The 20,307-nt window shown below is 49.5% G+C and overlaps 2 protein-coding genes across 12 annotated transcripts in view; one reads left to right on the plus strand and one right to left on the minus strand.

Annotated features, from left to right (window-relative positions):
- ZWILCH (zwilch kinetochore protein) overlaps positions 1-2,451 on the plus strand; it is a 38,139-nt gene extending 35,688 nt beyond the window's left edge. For 9 of the 11 annotated variants that reach the window (XM_038580780.1, XM_038580773.1, XM_038580781.1 and 6 more), the window contains one exon: positions 511-2,451. The gene's annotated coding sequence lies outside the window, so the exon portion shown is untranslated. Of the gene's footprint in view, positions 1-454 lie in introns of all 11 variants that reach the window. The other 2 variants (XM_038580775.1, XM_038580778.1) reach the window with 1 other exon arrangement.
- On the minus strand, positions 426-19,587 carry LCTL (lactase like). The gene is made up of 16 exons (XM_038581114.1): positions 19,296-19,587; positions 18,943-19,018; positions 14,032-14,187; positions 13,358-13,497; positions 12,609-12,772; positions 11,920-12,007; positions 11,554-11,663; positions 9,983-10,111; positions 9,784-9,879; positions 8,123-8,177; positions 7,876-8,037; positions 4,735-5,009; positions 3,885-4,011; positions 3,523-3,722; positions 2,181-2,244; positions 426-728 (listed from the first exon to the last, which is right to left on the minus strand). The coding sequence occupies exons 1-16, from the start codon at positions 19,585-19,587 to the stop codon at positions 613-615; spliced, it is 2,250 nt and encodes a 749-aa protein (XP_038437042.1). The 3' UTR covers positions 426-612.
- Between the last annotated feature and the right edge of the window lie 720 nt (positions 19,588-20,307).

Raw genomic sequence — 20,307 nt, forward strand, 5'->3', positions numbered from 1 at the left:
ACGTTTGACTGTAACCATTGTTTATAGGACAGTGCTAAGCTGACAGTTATTTCCACATTATAGTGATGTTTCTGGATAGATTTTTATTTTTATTTATTTGCTTAAAGATTTATTTATGCATTTGAGAGAGAGAGAGAGTGCACGAGTAGGGGAAGGAGCATAGAGAGAAGGAGACAAGCAGACTCCACGCTGAGTGGGGAGCCTGTCTCAGGGCTTGATCCCAGGACCCTGAGATCATGACCCAAGCCGAAATCAAGAGTGTGATGCCTGACTGACTGAGCCACCCAAGTGCCCCTGGATAAATTTTTAGAAGGAGAAAAAAATGAAGCATCAAAACAGTTTGTGCATCATGATTCCTTTTTTGCAAAGTAAAAACAGATGCATAATAGCAAAATATTAACATTGACTTTGACAGGTGATTTTTATTTCATTTATGCTTATTTTTATTTTCTAGTTTTTAAATCCCAGCACAAGACCCAAAAATATATATATATATATTTTTAATCACAGAGCCTGAAAACAGAAATGTATATAAACCTTCAAAGCAGAGAAAGGAGGAAGATCCTGAAGATCCTTGATGAAAGATTAATCTATAAAACCTGTAACCCCGTCTCAGCTCTGGCTCCGTAGGAGGAGCATCAGGAGAACTGCAGAGATGAGTACACAGAGGGTGCAGACTGTAGGTACCACGATCTCTGTCACCATCTGCATGTGACTTAGCAGAGGCTCTGAAATGGCAGAGAAAACATCACAAATGACAGTGTCATCATTTCAACGAATAATAGCTTCATCCTGAAAGATGCAACTGTATTGGGAAAAACTTGGAAAATGCATCATCAAGCTTTGTAGTTATTTTCACTTGCTCCAAAAGAGAACATGGTGAATAAATGTTACAAAAAAATTATGTGAGGGTTTTATAAAATATTTCACAAAATATTTCACAAAATATAAGATAAATAATTCCTACATTTGGTTCTTCCATAGGTATTGGAATAAAATCTAAGTGTTATACTTACTATAAATTAATGTGAGAAAATTAACAGACATGTTCCACAGTTTCTGTTTTCACTGGGCGGGGGGCGGTGGGGGGGCATTGTGAAAGAAAAATCCTTGAGAAACATCTCCAACCTTTCAAAGATGTTATTGTGTATCTTAAGAGGTATAGAAGTTTCCATATTGAAAGTTCATGGGACAATTCTTGCATAGCTAAGTAATCTTGAAGAGTTGAACAATAAGCATGTTCCATGTACTTGATTATAGTAGTGGACATTTATGTAATTCCTGCTTTTAGGTCTTGTGCCTGGCACCTTGGCTACCATGATAAATAAGGCCTGAGGCCCTGCTCCTACAGAATTCAGTAAATCTATATCGTGTGTCTAGGTGATAAAATACAAGTTTATTTTGGTTTAAAGGAATATGCATCCTTAATTAATATCATCTGGTTATTTAGATGGGAGCAGGGCACAGTAGTAATGTATTGGCCTATATAAAAAGAGCTGAATTAGAAAAAGAAAAAATAACTGGTAGGATTTGTTTCATCTAGCACTTTCCATCTCTCATACCACATTAAAGATGGGTTTGTTAAAACAGGAAGTATATTTCTCTGATTCCCCTTAGAGAAAGAATTGAAGGAAACAAAATGTGCTGGCATTCATTGATGTGTAGATGCATCTTTGTTATACATCTCAGAGCTTTTTAGATCCTATTGCACAAGAAACCATGCCTTCCATGAGGTCAGGGACCTTATTTTATTGCTATATACCCCAGGGCTTACAACAACCCCTGCTAATAGTGAGTGCTTAATAATTACTTGCTGAATGAGTGAGTATAATATCTGGCGTATCCTTCGCCTTTTCTTTATTGGAATATGCTTACATTTTCCCCTCCTTCCACAAAGCCCACCATAACAAAAATAGGTTTATAAATTGACAGATGACTCACAAAGAATAAAACGAGGGTGAATAAAATATTTCTTTTGTGGTAGATTTTTAAAATATTATTTGAAATGCTTATAAAACAAATTTAACATTGTTTCAAAGTGAAGGAAAAAATCATTTTTTTAATTGTATGCTTTGGAATGATTGACTTCAGATAGATCCACATTTTGAGGTTTTGGTAACATCATTATATGTGTAATCATGTGCCTTAACTGTTGAAGGGAAAAATTAAAATATACTTACCTGCAGCAAGCATCTGGTTGTTGATAGAACAAGTTTCCAAGGCTTTGAGATACCAACTTTCCACCTAATAAAAACCGACTAGATAAGTAATGTCATATAGACTAATTTTTTGCTATTTGAAATCATTTTTGAAATAATGTGGGATTAAAAGAATTTAAATCTGCCTGGAGTTTAAATTAGTTAATATTTATTGTATTGCCTATGTGCATCATTGTGAGGGATTAAAGAAAAAAAAAAAACCTACAAAACCAGTCTTTATTTTTGAGGACCTTACAATCTAGCACTTTCCTAGAAATGCCAAACTGGTGAATGCTTATGAGTCACTGTTTGTTTATCGTGGCACTTGGCTCATCCTAAAAGAATGTTGGTAAACAAGTGAGATTTAGGGACACCTAGGTGGCTCAGCAGTTGGGCATCTGCCCTTGGCTCAGGGATCAAGTCCCACATCAGCCTCCCTGCCAGGAGGCTACTTCTCCCTCTGTGTCTCTCATGAATAAATAAATCTTAAAAAAAAAAGTAAGATTTATTTTTAGAAATTATCTTTATTGAGACATTCTAAAGTATGATTTTTATTCCCTGCCATCAATAGCAACATAGAGAGCTGATAGAAAAATTTACAGGTGATTGAAAACGTTTGGTATGTTTTAAAGGATTACTAATATTAGGTTTGATTATTTTTAATCTCATTTTGGAACTAGTGGGAAAAGAAGTGAAAATTATGGTCATTATACATTTAATTTACTTAACTGTTTTCATATAAGTTGAAGAGTAAGTAGGCAGTATTTGCTTGCATTAAGATGTAACATTTATTTTTTAAAGATTTTATTTATTTATTCATCAGAGACAGACACAGGGACCAAAGGCAGGCGCTAAACTGCTGTGCCACCCAGGGATCCCCAAATGTAACATTTAGAATAACATTTAACTAGAAGTCTCTACTGGCTACCATAACCTAAAACAAATAGGACTTGTGTATAACTCTAGTTTATCCTTCATGCTCTGCAAGTTAGGATTGAATTTTAAGTTAGGACTGGCTTTTAAGGCATATTTGTCTCATTCTAAGCAAATGAGCAAAGAGGTGGCACAAGTTAGGAGATAGTCAAAGGCCCATGTTCCCACAAAGCCCTGTCCTCCACAGAGGAGAGAGGAGAGACACTCACCACACTGTACACCCCCAGTTGCTTAGCTCTTCTAAAATCTGGAGCAAGTGAGGGGCTCATGGCAGGCTCAAGTCAGGAGAACACATGACTCCTGATCTTGGGGTCATGAGTTCAAGCCCCATCTTAGGTGTAGAGATTTTTTTTAAAAATCTAGAACAAATAACATCAATAATTAGTCCTACCTCTCTTGGATTGGGAAATCCATTGGCAGTGATAATCTTCTCGTAATATTGAACTGATGCCTTTGGGTAGCGCGGCTTATTTCGGTTGTTAAATTCAACATAGTAGAATCCGTATCTATCAGAGTATCCTTTCTCCCATTCAAACTTATCCAACAAAGACCAGGAAGTATACCCTTTTATATTAGCACCATCTTTTATAGCTGCAAAGACATGTTCCATTTTTAATAAATTTCATTTACTTGGAAAAAATAACATTGTGAAGGTAATTTTAAATGTGTTCATTTATGAGATTCAGAAACAAGCTTCAGTCAATGAAGGCTACTAACCAAAATACGTGAAGACAATCTTGGTTAGTATCTCACCTTTTAGCATTTCATTTATGTAGCCCTTAAGGTACTGAATTCTCCACTCATCACATAATTGCGTACAGTGTAATTTTTGAGACACGCCGTTTTCTGTCACATAGATGGGAGGATTGCCATATTGAGTCTGAAAGTGAGTCATAGTAAGGAATAGCTTAAAAACTCCAACCTACAGGTGGGTTTCTGAATCTGAGGCACATAGAGTAACAGCATACTCAAGCCCGCCATATTCTAATCAAATGTATTTAGCATTAGTATGTGCCAGTTCACACATTTATTTGGAGGTGAATGTAGACAGGAGCAAATTCATATGAAAGACTTTTTCTCAGTTAATCCACATCATTGTAGAGAAAATGTACTTCATTCAGGTCTTGTTCTTTCCCACATAGTTCAAGTGAGAAGGGCGGCCAAATAACTAACGTGGGATGAGACTAGCTACAGCTCTACGTTCAGGTAGTTTCTCATTTAGGCATTAGTCTGTAAAGTCTTTATCTAGTAGCCTTTGATGTATAGAGGTAACGGAGTTTCACTTCCAGATGTACTCCCCTGACTAACTGAAATTAAAATAAAAACTTAAAAAAATGTAGGTACCTGAGCCTAAGCTATAAGACATGAATTCAAAAGTGTTCAGTAGGGGACCGCGAGTGGCTCAGTTGATTGGGCATCCAACTCTTGATTCCAGCTGAGGTATTGATCTCTGGGTCCTGAGATCGAACCTCATGTAGGCTCAGCAGGGAGTCTGCTTGTCCCTCTCCTGCCCCACCAACCCCACACATGCATGCACGCACTCTCTCTTTCTCAAATCTTTAAAGAAAAAAATGTTCATTGAATAGCTTAATGTGATAATCACCTGAGCAAAGTGGAGGAGCCTCCTAAATCCCCACGGCACAGAATATAGCCATTTAGACCCCAGATCAGGCCAGTTTGGGTCAACCAGTTCTACTAAATCACGATCATTCTGATAGCTGGGCCCCTGGCGGGAGGGGTAGTTCCTTTCGGTGATGTACCGAGTAGTAAAATGACCTAATCCCAAGAAATCAGATGTGCCTTTAATGTAGCTCTTTTCTTGGAGTGAGAACACTGGTAACCTTGACATATCCAGGCCTTGCTCCACACTCTTTTTCCCTATTGAGAGAGAGAAATAGGATTTAACAAAGTTTTATTTTCTCACAATCCGTTTGCTGTTGTGTACCATGATAATACTAGCATATTGACCTAAAAACTGTTATCCAGATTCTGGGTTTTGGGATTCATTTGTATGGAAAATGTAACCTTAGACTTTTAAGCTGGAATTTTGACATTTGAATGCTATCCAAAATTTTAAAATTTTATATTGCTTAGAAGTTATATTTTCATAGATTACTCAATAAATGACAACTTTGTAGCTGTATTGAAAAAAGGGTTTGGATTCCTATATTATTTCTTATGCAAAAATTGGTAATTTTGGTTTTCTCTGGGAAGAGAAGTGGAAGGTCATTGGTGTGGTGGGGGGACATATGGTCCCCTTCATGCTCTGTTGTAGTGTAAGCTGGTACAACCTCTGTGTTGGGAAATTTTGTCCTACTAATGTTTAAGGTTTTTAAAGGGTATGTCCTTTCACTAACCAATATCTGTTTATGCTGCATTTTACTCGCACATGTAAAAGGATGTGTGTACGAGGATCTTCATTGTAGATTGAGTAGCAAAAGATTGGAAACCACCTAAATGTCTATAAGGAGAGTGCTTGGATAAATGATTGGATATCCATCCATACAACACTGTGCAGTCATTAGAATGAATGATGCAGCACTTTATATACCAACATGGAAAGAATGCCAAGATACATGTTTAAATGAAAGACAGTGTTGCATTTAGCAAGTACACACACGGAGTAGCAGTGTTTTTGCTCACATGTACAATCCATCAGGAAGTATGCTTCCTTTTGGGAAAGATGAGAGCAGTGGGAAGAGGGAGGGAGGTAAGCTTGACTTTTCACTTTGTACTCTCTTAAAATTTAAAAAATTTGAAACATGCATAAAATCTTTGTATATATGCAAAATAAAAGCTTTTAAATGAGTGAAGTAGCATTTGTATAAGTTGTTTTAAAATATAACCATAAACATGTTTCTAAAGAGGCTATTGGTTTAGATGAACTGAGTGAAAAGCTGGTATTATTAACTACCTTTCAGATACTAGCATGTTATTTTCAGTGACATTCAGTAACTGAAGAAAACCACAAAACATTGACCCTGGACTGTCTAATAGAGTGGCTACTGACTACATGTGGCCATTAGATTGTGCATCTTTAATGCAGTCACACGGAAGGGCTGAATTTTTAATCTTAAAATTTAAATAGGCACAAATGACTACAGGCTATCTGGACGGCACAGATAGAGGACACTTCCATCATCACTGGAAGTTCTTTGAGACTGCACAGGTCGAGAATTACTCTTGTTCATGTATTGTGCTTATGAGATGCTTTCACTAAAGAAAATATTAACTGCTCAGAGGATCCTTCTTTCCACATTGTAGCAGGAAAAATTCAGCCCAATTTTCACTTCAGTTACCACAGAGTTGTAGTTGATCAGGTCTGGAATTATTGGCCTGAAGCCCAAGAACTCTTCTGTGACAATTTGGCTTTTCTTAGTGCCATCTTGTGGCTCCTGCCTCTGGGAGTCCTGGGAGTGAATGCAACAGGTGAATGATGGGGTGTGCTTGCAGAGCAGAGCAGGGGAAGGCTTTTTCCCTGTGCATCTTGAGGACCTCATTCTCAGGATTTTGAATATACCTGTATAGACGTGTCACAGAACTGGTTATTCCAAGAGATTTTTAGAGATTATTTGTCTAATCCTTCACTTTCAGATAATAAGAATGATGCCCAAAGGGGTAAAACATCTCGCCTAGTGTCACTGGTTAGTGGCAGAGCTAGAATTAAATCTACTGCTCCTATTTCAGGTAAGTCTGATAAATGGTGCTTTAGAAAGGGAATTTTTTGAAACGTTGACAGTTCTTTCTTGGTCAAACATTCCAAAAAAGTCTTGCTGTGTGAGATTGTAACCTATTTCAATGCCACCCCTGTCTCTATAGGGGTATGCAGACTGATACCTCTTAAGTAAACAGAGCTAATACTTTTAGACTCCTGTGGCCGGATGCTACTGGCTGCCCGCCCATCATGCCTGTCTTCTTTCTTGCCCTCTCCCTCATCCTTTTCCAAGGGGCTGTATCCTTTACGAGTGTCCTGACTCCCCACCTAGAGACCCTAGTCCTCATGGTGTAGGGCATTCTGGAGTATCTGACAGTTCTGTCCCTTGAGGACTTCCCTTGAAGAGAAGTCAATTGTGGGAGGAGACTGTCTTCTGGGAAGATTTTCCTTGTTCTTAGATATGGCTATGACGGAGCTATTTCCATTTTTCTGCCTCTGGGAGTTGATGTGCAAAGGTATGATGCCTGGAGCTGCTGCAGCCATCATGTGACCATAGGGAGTGGTTGATGGGCTGGCTAAAGGAGCCGGAGCGAAAGATGGAATGAGCCTGGGTCCTCAAAGACATCCCTGAAGGCTGGATTAACTGGCCCTGGATCACCCTTTTCTGGTCTTCTCTGACGTGAAAACCAGAGCTTGGAAAACATTTCTTAGGCGGCAGAACCAACGATAGGACTGGCACTGCCCAGGACTTCGTCTTCAACTTCTCCCTCCGACTTCACTTGAAGTGAAATGGAGCGGGGTGGGGAGAGCGAGACAGGAGAGCAGAACATAGAAGGGAACGGCCCAGAGAATTGCTCTGTTTTCCCCTGGCTTCTGAAGGCCTCAACCTCCCCCTCTGGGGATTTGTGTGGGTGTCCTTCCTCCCCTCTCCCCAGTTCAAATAGGCAGTTCTCAGTTCCTTGGGGGCTGGGCTACCCCTTGAGGGCCCCACCCGAGCCCCTCGTGTCCTTCCGTCCCCCCCGCCTCTCCGTCACTTGCGCTCAGTACTATTGCTGTGGTGCCTGGACCTAAAGACGGGACTTGGCTCACCGATCCGCTCCTTCATGACCTGGGGGTAGTCTCCGGCGTAGATGGGGTTGGCGAACCAGCCGAGGCAGAACTGTAGGTATCTCTCGGCGGCTTCTATGTCCTTGGGGCTACTGATGTCCACGGGCTCTCCCCAGTCGCAGTTTAGTGAGATCCCCACCAGACCTTAAGAGAAAGGACAGGCGGGTGGCAGGTGCGAGCGGCGTCCCCCCCGGGGCTGGGACCCTCGCCCGCGGCTGGTGGGGCTCACCTCGCTGCTTGGCGCGCCACGTGCTGTTGTAGGAGTGCCAGGCCTGGGCGTGGGCCTGAAAACGGAGGGGCGGTGCGTCAGAGGGGGACATCGGCCAGCACCTTTCTCGCCTGCCTTTCTGTCCCTCTGTCCCGACTAGAGATCCAGTCTGAGTCCCATCTTTCCCCCGAGTCCAACCTTGATGATCCCAAACCCTTGTTTCCTTTCCTCTGACCTCCAGAGGCACCTGTTTTCTTTGTTCTGTAGGGAAACTCGGTCTCCTTCTGGCACAAGCACAAAACCAAGCCCTTTGTGTTATTTCTCGTTCCTACGATTTTTGCTCAAGTTTCTTGTTTTGTTCCTGCTTGTCTTCTGCAGTAACTAAGCGGTTCCTTTTACCCTAAGTGCTCAGGAAGTTTGGAAAATACCACGCAGCTGGAACAGTCTTGGGAAAGGAATTCAAAATGCGCCGACCTGCCTTCTCTCCATATTCTCTATCAGGCACTCACTGATGCCTTCGGAGACCCTTTTAAACATTCACGGTTGATGGGCCGCCTGGTGGCTCAGCCGGTTGGGTATCCGACTCTTGATTTCGGCTCAGGTTATGATCTCAGGGTCGTGGGGTGGAGCCCCCCATAGGGCTCCCCACTCAGTGGGAGTCCGTTTGAGATTCCCTCCCTCTGCCCCTCCCCCTGCCCTCTAGCTCTCTCTCAAATGCATTAATAAATCTTAAAAAAATACTCGCAAAAATAAAAAATAATAAATACTCGCAGTTTAAGAACTCATAAGCCAAATGTAGAAAGAATGAGAAAGCTCTCCCCTGACAGGAATTTGGGAGCCTAGTATGTCACTCAGGGGCCCCCTGACTTCCTAATTGATTTGATTGTCCTTGTGCTGAGAGGCCATTGGAGCCATGCTGTCATGCCTCACGTCCTTGTTCCCCAGGCAATGTCCCCTGCACCCTCTTCTGTGACCTGTGACCCAATCCCTTCCCCCTTCTCCAGCCTTCCCAGCAGCCTTGTCACTACGAGTCCCCCCGCAGCACCTCCCCTGTCTCCCTCACTTCCATGCCCTTACTGAGCATGACTGCCCCAGAGACCACCTCCACTGCAGCTCTTCCAAGAAGGGGCCACTTTCCCCCCTCACACCCCACATTCCTTGGGGTGGTGGGTAGTAACTGCCTTGCCCCTTATTACTGCTCGAAAATTATTTCTCCTTCCAAAACCCCGGGTCCTTTGGAGTCCATGCCATGAGGCAGACACTCCTAACTCCTTACTGTTGTCCTTTACCAACCCCCCGTTGCTTCTGCTCATCCATTGAAGATTTCAGCCCCCGCTGCACTGTCATCCTGCCCCTTCCTCCTGTCGCCGATCCTCACTGGACTGTTTAGGCCAAAGGTGACAAACTTTCACATGCGTGTGCTCCATCCCCCTTGACTGAATCGTAAGCTCTAGAGAGCAGCCACTGTATTGTCCCACTGGCAGTGTCCAGCACTGGATGACTGGCCACTCCCTCCATAGATCCGTATGGAACGCAAGTGACCAGTGCGAAGGTGTGATAGAATTTGCTAGAACCACAAAGGACCGAGCTCAGGCTCAGACCCCCGGGGCCGGCTGAACTGACAGTGGGGCTTGTCCCTCCACCTTGAACCCAGCCGTCCCTCCCAGAAGGACCCACCTCACCTTAATGATGTGGTGTGCTGCCCTGTACAGGCCCGTGCCGTGGAGTTGCAAGCCTGGAGCGTGGTGGCCCGTCTCGAAGCCTTTTTCTGCCATTGTCTACAGGGACGGCAAGCGGGGACCACAGGGCCGGTGAGAAGGGGGTAGGAGCCCTCTGGTCTGGGAAGGGGGGCTTTCCTACCTGGAGAAGGGCCCTGCTTACCCGAGGATCACTGAAAGTGATCCAGTGCTTCACCCGGTCCCCAAAGGCCTCAAAGCACAGATCGGCGTAATCACCGAAGTAGTTGACCATGCTCCCATTCTGCCATCCGCCGTACTTGACCTGGAGCAGCTGCACACACACAGTGGAGAAAGAAGCAGGCGCCCCAAGGGTCTGTGTCTAGAAAAGACCTCTGGAGTCGATAGGCCAGGGACGTGGGAGCAACAGGGTGATGACAGTACAGAGGCTACTGAGAGCAACAGAGCAAGGAAGGGGGTCTTGGGCATTACAGCCAGCGGATGGTGGCCGGTAAGGAACCATGAGGCAACGTCAGTGCAGGACGTTCCTTGTGCAAACGAGGGCGGGGGGAACACAGAAAGTCTGAGACTCTCACGCTTAAAAGGAATGTTTAGGAAAATTGGCCAAGGTAGAGAGGTCTGATATTGGGAGAAAGAACCTGGAATGAACATTCAGAAGCAATAAGACATGATGCGGGACACGGAAGCTCTGATTAGGATTTTGAGGGCTGGACAGATGTCGGAAACCTCAGCAGCTCTGTTAGGAGGGTGGGTTCTGCTTTCTCCAGTGGACAGCTGTCTTCCAACCAAGGCCATCTGCTTATGAAGAGGTCAAGCATTCCCCTGAGATCGCCTACTGAGCTCTCCCTGGTGGGGTTTGAGGGGGGATGCTAAAGGGCCAGGTTAGTGAGAGCAGTTAACCAGGGAAGAAGCTGGAAGGTGGTTTCCAGTTTGTCTCCTTAAAGTCTACTGTACCCCCGCAGCCCCATTTAGAGGCCTCTCGCAGCTCACCTTCCCACAGGATGATCCCAGGCCCCTTAGCTCAGCAGTCAAGGTCAAGTCAAGTCAGGCCTGGCCCCAAGCCACACTCCCACCTCTGCCCTTCCCCGTCCTGCCTGCTCCCCAGACCCTTAACTCAGTCACTCGCCACCCCCCTCTCTCTGCTCCTTGCCGTGCTGCGCTGCATCCCTTCCACTTCATGACCAACCCTTCAAAGCACTCATGGGACCCCATCCCCTTCCCAACACCTCCCTGAGGCCACATTTCCGTTCTCTGACCTCCTGCGGCCTGTGTCAGAGTCATGTACGCGGCTCCTCTGCCAGTAGGCCGTGATCTCCGTGGGGCCTTGCCGGGTGAAGGAACCATTGCTTGAGTAGTGATGTCCATGGGGAGGTTGAGACTCAGCAGGGATTGCTCAGGGGGCTGTGCTCATAGGATGCCGGCTCAAACAAACTCGTTAGTGATGCCGTGTCATCACGTCTCATGCAAAAGAGGTTTTTTTTTTTTTTTTTTTTTTTTTTTTTTTTAGTTTGGTTTGTTGTTTTTAGGCCAAATGTTTAGGGGAAAACCTCAAAATCCGCACTTGCCACCTATTACAAACATGAGTTAAACCAGCACGATGTCCCTCCATGGGTGAGTCACATTTCTTGGCTCCCTCGCAGCTCCTGGTCCAGACCCCAGGCTTTGCCCCACCTTGGCAACCCCCACCCTCCAGTCAGGCTCTCCCCGCTGAGCTGAGCCCCCCAGGGCCTTCCGTCGGGGTCGCACCTGCCTTACCTGCGGGAGATCCCAGTGGTGCAAGGTCACGATGGGGGTGATATTGCTCTTCAGGAGGGCGTCGATGAAGTCGCTGTAGAATTTGATTCCCCTCTTGTTCACCTTGTCAGCTGAAGGTGAGGTTAAAAGGGGCCTTGGCCTTCTGCAGGACAGTGCTCCTGGGCCCTGTGGAGCCCCCCAGCCTGCCTGATCCCAGGTCTGAAGCATGGCACGGGGACCCAGCTGCCTACAGAACCCGGGGAGGTGCTACCAGAGAAGCCATGTTTCGGGGCTGCTCTCCCTCCCCAGCACTTTCCGGGGTCCCCGCAAAGCCAATATGGCCAAAGGGAACCCCACTTGGGCTTGGAAGGCGGTGCCCTGTCTCACCTCGGACACCCGTGGGAAGGAGCCGAGGCCAGGACAGGGAAAATCGGTAGTGGCTCACACGCAGCTCCCTCAGCAGGATGATGTCCTCCTGTGCAGACAGGGGTGAGAGGCAGGGCAGGGTCACCTAGGGCTCTGGGGTGGGAGGTAGGGTCACGCTGGGGGCCCGGGCCAATGCTCACTCCTGTCCGTAGCTCCTCATCTATACAACAGCTGTGAAAGCACCTGCCCCTCTCTCCCCTGCCAGGAGTCACCTAAATGCAGGATATGGGGGTGCTTGAGATGTCCATCAGGGTGTTCCTAATAAGCTTGGGTGATGAATCCCCCAAGAAGTCAGCCCAGAGAGGAAAAGTGGGTCCCAAGCAGAGGGACTTCCTCCATAGGGGCCAATTCACAAGCAGAGGCCAAGGGTTCGGGCCACCAAGGCGCGTAGACCCTGCGATCATGGCATCAGCAGCTCAGTGGCCCATCACTTGGACCAAGGCCCTGCTTTCCTTTCCTCCCCCTCTTGCACACACACCCCCAGCCCACCAATCCCTGGCCCGCCACAGCCCAACCCCGTCACCTGCAGTGGGAGAGCGGGTGCTGAGCGAGCACCAGATTGACGTTGTCCCCGGGCTCCCCTAATACATCACGGCACTTCCTCTGGGTGCATACTCACCCCCCGCCCCACATACACACCCATCACTCACCTGCACCTTATAGTAACCATCACAAGCCACATCTGCTGTCTCATCCCCAAGCACCTTCCCCTTCCCGCTGTGAGTGAAGGCATCCCAGATGCTGGGCCCTTTGCCATCCTGGTCCCACGCTCCCTCTGTCTGGAAGGCAGAACTGCCCACGCCCCAGGAGAAGCCTGCAAGGAGACACCCCAAGCTGAGCCTCGGGCCCCCTCCATCTCCCCTCCCAGCACCTGGACTGTGGGCCGTGCCCCCTGAGCCGCAGGGCTGACCCCCTCCCCAGCAGCCTGCCCCTGTCCCCCTAGCAATGGGAGCATGTGGGGCAGGGCGGGGGAGGACAACCACATGTGGAACATTCGTTTGCACAGTTTCGGCCCTGATTAATACTTACTGTCTGCGTAGTAAGTTTTAAAAGATCTGTGAGGGTGGGCAGCCCGGGTGGCTCAGCGGTTTAGCGCCGCCTTCAGCCCAGGGCCTGATCCTGGAGACCGGGGATCGAGTCCCATGTTGGGCTCCCTGCATGGAGCCTGTTTCTCCCCCGTCTGTGTCTCTGTACCCCCCTCTGTCTCTGTATCTCATGAATAAATAAATAAAATCTATAAATAAATAATCTGTGAGGGACTTCTCCTATTTTAGAACAACTCTATGGAGTTCTTCTCATCCTACCTGTCAGAAGACTAAAACATCAAGCTCTTGGGCCAGCCGGCCAAGGCGGGCAAACTGACACACAGACGGACAGACCAACAGAGGAGTGGACATACCAAGTGGGAAGGTTCCATAGTAGAAGGAGGCCTCTTCTGGGGATCCCTTCCTGGCGGCCCCCAGCCTGGACACCAGCAGTAGCACCCACCAAAGTGTGACAACCTGCACTGGCTTCATGGCACCCGGCCCTCCCCCATTCCTGAAAAAGCACACCTGACAGGTGTAGGCCCACGCAGCCAGGGCTGGGGGGCCAGATCCCAGCTTGGGGGCGAAGGCCAGGAGGGGAGGGGGAGACGGGGAACTTTATCTAGAGAAGCCTTGGCTCTGCTGGGGCAGCTGGCCCATTGCTCTGCTGGGAGCCACCAGCAGAGGCTGAGCACCAGGTACGATTAAGGAGGAGATGAACGCTCTGGGGTCTGACGTGCAGGGCTCCAAACCACCCCCTCTCCCTGTCCGATGGGGATACCCAGCCCATACCCTGTGAGAGGCCCTGACTGCGTGGGGAAACCATTTCTGATTTAGGGAAGCTCCAGGTGACGGGGGAGGCAAGACAACCCACAGATGCCCTGAAGCGCCCCCGCCTGTATGCTGTGGCACGTGCAGGGGGACAGACTTGTCCCCAAGCTGGGGATCACGAGCAGGGTTGCCATCCCAGGGCCTGCAGTCCCGAGGGTCAGGACGATGCCCTCCCACTGGGATCCCCTCCCTCTCGGGTGCAGCCGAGCCAGATTACCTGGGGTCGTTGTCCCGTGTCCCAGACACCCCCAGGCTAGCAGTGGCAGCCAGAGCACTCTCAGACTGACCCCAGGGCCGTTGCTGCCCCTGAGAGCAGAGCCCACAGCACAGCGAAGGCTCTGGTTGGGGGTGTGGCCGGTGGCCCAACCTCCCCCTACAAAGAGGTTCAATAGCCCCATTCAGTGGGGAGGGCAGGAATGCTGAGCTGGCCAGTGGGGCCTGAGTCAGCAGCAGGGGCAGCCTGGCCCTGGGCCCTGGGCATCCAGTCAGCCCCCTCGCAGGGCAGAGGGGCAGGGACCCAGGCCCCCGGGCCCCTTCGGGGCCTGATGTGCCCATTCCACACACCTTAGCCTGGGAAGCCGGAGGTGGGGGTGGCAGGGTGGAAATCAATATGTGCAGGCAAGCCTCCGTGTCCGAGTCTCCCCGCTGCTGGGGAAAACTCCTGGCAGAAGGCGAAGTTGGTCCTTCCACCTTGCCTCTCCGTTCGGACCCTTCATTCCTTACCCCACTCTCTCCCTCGCTCACTCAAGCAGGATTGCCTGTTAGAAGAGCCCCCTGGAGGTTCAGCCCCTGTGGCTTCCCATCCTGGCTGGCCAGCTCTCCCCCACCCCTCCTGTTCCCCCGCAGCCCCACTCACCTCCAGCTCCCCTGCCTTCCGCTGAGCCCCACGGGGGTTCTCTCAACCGGGTCCCTTAGCTCTGGGTGGTTGATTCATGTCTTTCTGCCATAGTGGAATTGGACTGGGCCGTGCCCTCTAGTGCCCTCCCCTACCCCCAGGTCTGGTGGGGGAGGAAGGTGAGGGTGGAGGGAGGGGACGGGAGGTGCTTCTAAACACTGTACAAGGGGGATCAGGGCTCTCATGGAAGGATGGGCAGGATACTGCAGAGGCTCAGGGAGGTGGGGCTGGCTTCCCAGGGGAGGGGACATTGGACAGGACGCTTGAAGGCTGCAGAGGTGTTGGCTAGGTGGCAGGGAGCAGGGAAGGCGTGGGAACCAACAAGGGGAAGAGCAAAGGCCCTGAGGTGTGTTTGGGGAACCAGGAGCTTGGTGTCTTCCGTCCTCCTGCATCTGTTGTGCAGGGTGCAGCCAGGCAGGGCGGCGTCCTCGGGGTGAGCAGGCCGCTGGACAGCCACCCGAGCGCCCATCCCTCTGTGGGTGGACTGCTGTGGTGTCCGAGGCCAGTGCTGTGCTGTTTGCACCAGGGCTGGTGCCTGCCTCACCGGGCTCAGGGCGCTGGGGACTCTGCTCTCTGGGCTGAGGTAGGCAGGATGCATAAAACTTTAAGAGCTGATGTCATCTCTGAAAAATGCCCCCTTCCTGCAGAGCCGGGGGCCGGTGTTTGTGTTGGAGGGGATGGTCAGCCTGGCACGGCCAGGGCTGCTTGGGGGTTGTCTGGCTCTACTGTCCAAATCCTGTTCTCCTTCCACCCGCGTCATGCCTGGCTCTGGCTGGAAGGGCCTGGGTCTCCCAGCTGGGGTGGGAGGGGACTTTTTACCTGGGGACTTTTTACCACCTCCTCCCCTTCCAGTCCAGGGGCTGCTTGGGTCCAGCCTGAGGCCTGCAGCAACCAGGGCAGGACCCTTCCTTTGGGTCTGACATCCTGGGGGCCAGGCCTGACTGGAAAACAGGTGTGTTGGGGGCAGGTGGGTTTGGGGCCCCTGTAGCTCCCCTTTTTCTCTCCCTGCAAGGGGCTGCAGAGGTGGGCCCCTCTGCCAACAGCCCTTGCAGGACCCAGTGCACAGCCCAAACTCTGTGACTTTTAGGAAGGGACTTGGTAAAGCCAGAAGGTCTGGGCAGCACCGGGGGGTGCCAGGCATTGGGGTCTGGATGTGAGAGAGGCCCAGCTCAGTCTGCTCTGGCTCAGGATCCTTCATTGCTAAGCAAGGGGCTGGAGTGGGAAAGACACTGCAGATTCAGGCAGACAGACTCCTGCCCCCATGTAGCCAAGAAGTAGCGTGGGGTCCAGTGACAGGGACTTTCTCTCTCTGGGACTGAAGCTCCCTATCTATAAAATGAGAGTAGGTCTCTCAGGGTCCCCTGGCTGGCACTGTGGGACCCAGCAATTCTCTTCCCTGGCCCTAGGAGCTAGCTTTTCTCTCTCCGGAGGGTCTGTAGGTTCCATCTACCACCAGCTCCAGCCCTGCAACCCAACTCAGCCCTATTCAGCCCTGACTGAAGGGGACAAGCCCCAGAAGACAAGGTTCAGTCCTGGCGTGCTGTGTGACATTTGGTCACCCATTGCCCCTCTCTGGGCCTTTGTTTCCTCCTCTGTGAAAGCTAAAGAGGCTGGCTACTAGCTGTCAGGTCTTCCTTAGCTCTGAGGTTCTATTAAAGAGGTGATAGGCTGTTTTGAGGTTGTCTTGGCTTTGTAGGAGGCAGGGAAGGTGGTCAGGGCAGTGCCGACGATGCTGCAATGGAGGTGAGGGGTTTGCAGGGATGACGGTGGGGCTGTTTCATGGGAGCACATCTGTGTGTGTGTGTGTGTGTGTGTGTGTGTGTGTGTGTCCAGGGAGTGTCAGGGGAAAGAGCCCATCTCAGGGTGTAGACCTGTTCAGGGGAGCAGGAACACAGGGCCAGCAGTGGGATGCTTGGTTTATGAGGAGCAGTCTGAGACCAAGTCAGATTTTCTTCTGAGGATGGAGCAGAGACCAGTTGTCTGTCTGTCCCCCCTCAGGGAGATGGGGTGGGGAGGGGGGGGTGGCAGGGATGGGATGAGTGCTTGTAGAGCAGAAGTGGGCAGTGGTTAGGATGGAAGAGTCTGGAGTCAAATATAACTTTGCTTCCCAGCTCAGCATCTGCCAGTTGAGAGTTACATACAAGTCCCCGGACTTCTCTGAGCTGTTTTTCCCGTATGCATGGGGATGAGGATAGTACAGGATGGGCTTCCTGGCACCATTTAAACATTAAAGGACATGATATGAGAAAATGCTCCGCATCACTTGCCATCAGGGAAATACAAATCAAAACCACAATGAGATCCCACCTCACACCAGTGAGAATGGGGAAAATTAACAAGGCAGGAAACCACAAATGTTGGAGAGGATGCAGAGAAAAGGGAACCCTCTTACACTGTTGGTGGGAATGTGAACTGGTGCAGCCACTCTGGAAAACTGTGTGGAGGTTCCTCAAAGAGTTAAAAATAGACCTGCCTTACGACCCAGCAATTGCACTGTTGGGGATTTACCCCAGAGATACAGATGCAATGAAACACTGGGACACCTGCACCCCGATGTTTCTAGCAGCAATGGCCACAATAGCCAAACAGTGGAAGGAGCCTCGGTGTCATCGAAAGATGAGTGGATAAAGATGTGGTCTATGTATACAATGGAATATTCCTCAGCCATTGGAAATGACAAATACCCACCATTTGCTTCGACATAGATGGACCTGGAGGGTATGATGCTGAGTGAAGTAAGTCAATCGGAGAAGGACAAACATTATATGGTCTCATTCATTTGGGGAATATAAAAAATACTGAAAAGGAATAAAGGTAAAGGAGAGAAAATGAGTGAAAATATCAGAGGGTGACAAAACATGAGAGGCTCCTAACTCTGGGAGATGAGCAAGGGGTAGTGGAAGGGGAGGAGGGCGGGAGGTTGGGGTGACTGGGTGACGGGCACTGAGGGGGGCACTTGGCGGGATGAGCCCTGGGTGTTATGCTATATGTTGGCAAATTGAACTCCAATAAAAAATAATAATAATAAAAAAAAGGACGTGATAGATGTAAATGCTTACTGCAGCACCCCGCAGAGAGAAGGGCCCCAGTAAAGGATCCCTGTCAGCAATGCCATCATCGTGTTCTCAAGGCTGAACCCCACTTATGGGGGTGTTCTGGATAAGGTCCAGCGCCCCAGGGGGTAGATGCTCCCTGATGGTCTGACGAGGGGTTTCCATGATCTGAGGGCTTTGTTTGTTTGGGAGATCCCAAAATCCTGCCATGCTGCGGGCTCTGCAGGAGCCAGGCCCCTGTGTCCCTGCTGTCCCGAGCCCTGCACTGTAGAAGCCCCGTCCTCACCCACGGCTGGGGTGCCCAGGGGTCAGCGGATCTGGGGGGCTCCCGCTAGCTCTGAACAAAATGTAAGAAGGGCCTTTTACCTTTCCTGGCATGGATGGTAACTTCCGTAGTCTGCCTCACTTCTCAGAGTGCCCAACATTTTATTATAAAAATGTTCGGGGACGCCTGGGTGGCTCAGTGGTTGAGCGTCTGCCTTCGGCTCAGGTCACGATCCCGGGTCCTGGGATCAAGTCCCGCATCAGGCTCCCGGCGAGGAGTCTGCTTCTCCCTCTGCCTGTGTCTCTGCTTCTCTCTGTGTGTCTCTCATGAATAAATTAATAAAATCTCTAAAAAAATAAAAATGTTCAAACACACAGGGAAGTTGCAAGAATTGCACATTTCACACCATACGCTCCCTGAATGTGTGCTGAGACCATATTTTACTCTACTTGCTTTATTGCGCGTCACTGCCTGTCCCCCCACTCCCGCAGCCAGCCAGCCATTCATCTTCCATGCATTTCCCAGCAAGGTGCGGGTGCTGGTTCACCGCACCCCAAAACTCTTGGTAGGCATATCGCTAACTGTATCCGTTTAGGCCTCATTTCTCTTCCAGGTAAAATCTGCTTCCAGTGAAATGCACGCATCCTACACGCACTATTCTGTGGCTTTTGACAAAAGCAGTCACGAATCACCAAACCACCAGGTAGGCGGAGAACGTGCGTGTGTTCTTTTCCAACTCGGAGTCACACTGCATCTTTCTGAGGACGTTTGGAGGGAAATTCCTGCAGGTCTGAAGAGCAGGAATCCGTGTCCTGTTTCCCGCTGAGCTCTGACCGCTTGGAAATGCTCAGAGACATCTGCTGCGCCTCCGGCCTGTGCCCAGGATTTGACTTATGCATTTCGATGTCATCTTACTCTCCCTTCCCCCGATCGCCCTGCCTGTTATGTTTAAATCCTTGCAACTCTGCAAGCTGGTTCTCAAAGCCTTTTTCTGGAACAAGACAGAAGGAATGCTGCATAATCCTATTGGAATCTTCGGGAGATTTCAATGGTTTGTGGCGTCCAAATATGTGAAATTGAGGCTGTTCCAATACGTCTGGAATGAATTGACACCCTGTCCACAGAGCATGGACCTGTGTGTATAGTGTGCATGTGTGTGTGCACACACACACACACCAATAGCCCACTCAGCCGTGGCCTTGCTGCCCAGGACCCTTGCAGAGGGGAAGCTGGGGAGGGGATGGCTTTGGATGTGTGGACGCCAGCACCTGCGAGCCAGCACCGATGAGATGATGGCGACTGTTCTGGAATCCGGCTGTCCCGGGGGCCAGCGCTTCCCCACCGGGGAGCTCTTTGGTCTGAGCTTATCCGCTGGCGGCTTCCCAGCTCCTGTCTCGCATTTTCTCCCTCCTCGCCACTGGTGGGGAGCCCTGGGCCAGCTGCTGAAGACCCCAGCCAAGCAGGTTCTTGGAGGGTGGAGAGGATGAGGAATGGAGCAGCATGGGGGGATTGGGGGATGGGGGGCAGGGACTCCAGCAAAAATGGGAAAAAAGCCTCCATCACTCTTCCTTCCTCAGAACCTTGTCTGGGTCTGCCCAGGGTCTGCCCTCCAGGGCCTCCATCGAGGACCTCGCCCCATGTTTACGTGGGAGGCTGTTTGATTAGAGTCTCTTTAGACAAGATGCCAATCTCGGGGGCTTTTATTCACGATTGAATAGTATATAAGGCATGAATGAATGAGGATGTTTTGGGGTTTGTTTTTTGCCTTCCTCCCCACACAGACAGTGTGAGAACAAGCTCAAGGGGTCATCCTGGGCAGAGAGTAGGCCTGGGGTGGAGGCCGGTTGGAGGAGGGACCTCAGGGCTGCATTTGGGGCACCTCATCCAGGAGGAAGCGCCAGCTTGGAGCGGGGAGCCTGGGTCCTTCTACAGGGAGGGTTTCAAGGAATGATGCTGGCAACTCCCTCCTAAGGAGGAAGTACCCATGAGGCCCGATGATGATCTCAGAAAATTTCTGAAACAGTAGCCAGGGATCCAACATTTTAAAGACAGTGAAAGAGTGCCTGGGTGGCTCAGTGGTTGAGCGTCTGCCTTTGGCTCAGGTCATGATCCCAGGATCCTGGGATCGAGTCCCACATCAGGCTCCTGCTTCTCCCTCTGCCTATGTCTCTGCCTGTCTCTCTGTGTCTCTCATGAATAAATAAATAATTTAAAAAAAAGACAGTGAAAGATTCTAAAGCATATACATATGTATGTATAAAATATATATATATATAAAAC

The sequence above is a fragment of the Canis lupus genome, chromosome 30, assembly GCF_011100685.1.
Source record: "Canis lupus familiaris isolate Mischka breed German Shepherd chromosome 30, alternate assembly UU_Cfam_GSD_1.0, whole genome shotgun sequence".
Taxonomy (NCBI): domain Eukaryota; kingdom Metazoa; phylum Chordata; class Mammalia; order Carnivora; family Canidae; genus Canis; species Canis lupus.